The sequence below is a fragment of the Epinephelus moara genome, unplaced genomic scaffold (assembly GCF_006386435.1).
Source record: "Epinephelus moara isolate mb unplaced genomic scaffold, YSFRI_EMoa_1.0 scaffold3784, whole genome shotgun sequence".
Taxonomy (NCBI): domain Eukaryota; kingdom Metazoa; phylum Chordata; class Actinopteri; order Perciformes; family Serranidae; genus Epinephelus; species Epinephelus moara.
Window position 1 is genome coordinate 186 of NW_026081520.1, and position 1,391 is coordinate 1,576.

The following is a 1,391-nucleotide window of genomic DNA, read 5'->3' on the forward strand; positions in this document are numbered from 1 at the left end:
CTCTCATATTCAGTGGCATCGCTAAGTGGAATCGGAAAGTCACTCTCTTCTGAGCTACTGGAGAGCACTTTTTTTTGGGGTTTGGTTGGTTTTGACCCTTTCAGAACCCCCTTCTTATTTCCACTCCTTTTCTTCTTTTCAGCCCGTTCCTTTTCTCTGCTGTGTGTCTTCTCCAGGCCATCNTCATATTCAGTGGCATCGCTAAGTGGAATCGGAAAGTCACTCTCTTCTGAGCTACTGGAGAGCTTATTTCCACTCCTTTTCTTCTTTTCAGCCCGTTCCTTTTCTCTGCTGTGTGTCTTCTCCAGGCCATCTTCTGCCTCATCATCGGTGGTGGAGCTTTCTTCTGAGCTACTGTACACGGCCATTTTCTTCTTGGTTTTGGTTTGATTTGCAGGTTTCAGAGCCCTTTTCTTCTCTCTTTCATTCTTTTTCTTTTCCTGTTAGGCCTTTTTATCTTCTTTTTCTTTGTGAGCCTTCTCCAACTCCATCTTCTCAGGTGTGTCAGTCACAATTCTTGTTTTCACTTTCTTTCTTACAATTCTGTTCTTTCTTTCTGTGGATTTTGGCAAGGGATGAATGACTTCTGGAGACACATAACCCAAGTGAGCAGAACAACCAGATTCGTCACTTGATGAGTGCTCGGGATTTGGCAGAGTAGCAGGTGGCTCTCCTGGGTCTGGACCTGCTTCAAGGAAAGGAAAGGAACTTTATTGTCATTGAACGCAGGGAACAACAAGATTGCATGGTCAGATGGAGGGTAAGCCTGAGCCGCGCCACTATGCGCATTGCCACTATTGGCCTACAAGACTTTTTTTAAAATACCTGTGACATGCACATGTGATGGTCCAGGCAGGTGAGCAGCTGCACTGGTGGAGGGCTCTTCTCCAGGAAGGTCAGCAATGGCACTGGGTTCATCTTCTGGATTTGCCCTGTCTGTCACCATTGATGGTGCATAGTCTTCTTCCGGGAAGATGTCCCTGTTGAAAGGGTATATGCCCGTTGCTCTGAAACCTGAGGTTATGTTTGTTGGTGACATTGCAGAGAGGAACGCTTGCTTCACAAGTTCTGGGACCTCGTAGATCGATACGGTTCGCCCAGGATGTGATCGCATCCACCCATCCATCGCTCGGTTATAGTAGGTTTTGAGTGGTCCATAGACAGTTTTGTCTAATGGTTGCAAGCGGTGTGAGGTGTGAGGTGGCAGGGTGAGCATAATGACCCCATTCTCTTTAGCAATTGTCACTGAATTGAGTGAGATGTGAGACTCATGGTTGTCCAGAATGAGCAGGACTGGGTGATCGGTGGAGCAGTTGGTGTGGCGGATGAAGTGCTCCAGGAAGATGAGGAAGGCGTCTTCATTCATCCATCCAGACTTTGTACAATGACCA

The 1,391-nt window shown here is 47.1% G+C and overlaps 1 protein-coding gene across 2 annotated transcripts; it reads right to left on the bottom strand.

The window, feature by feature from the left end:
• Positions 1 to 297: 297 nt before the first annotated feature.
• Positions 298 to 1,269, bottom strand: LOC126387345 (uncharacterized). Of its 2 annotated transcripts, none has more exons than XM_050039881.1 (2): positions 826 to 1,269; positions 298 to 685 (listed from the first exon to the last, which is right to left on the bottom strand). In XM_050039881.1, exons 1-2 carry the CDS (start codon positions 1,214 to 1,216, stop codon positions 444 to 446), a joined length of 633 nt encoding a protein of 210 aa, XP_049895838.1. In that variant the 5' UTR covers positions 1,217 to 1,269; the 3' UTR covers positions 298 to 443. The 2 variants fall into 2 exon arrangements, with proteins under 2 accessions (XP_049895838.1, XP_049895837.1); XM_050039880.1 differs by having other exon boundaries at positions 298 to 688.
• Between the last annotated feature and the right edge of the window lie 122 nt (positions 1,270 to 1,391).

Coding starts and splice junctions, on each gene's coding strand:
- LOC126387345 (XM_050039880.1), bottom strand. CDS start 1,216: ATGCTCACCCTGCCACCTCACACCTCACACCGCTTGCAACCATTAGAC. Junction 689..825: donor ATCACATGTGCATGTCACAG/GTATTTTAAAAA, acceptor CTTTCCTTGAAG/CAGGTCCAGACCCAGGAGAG.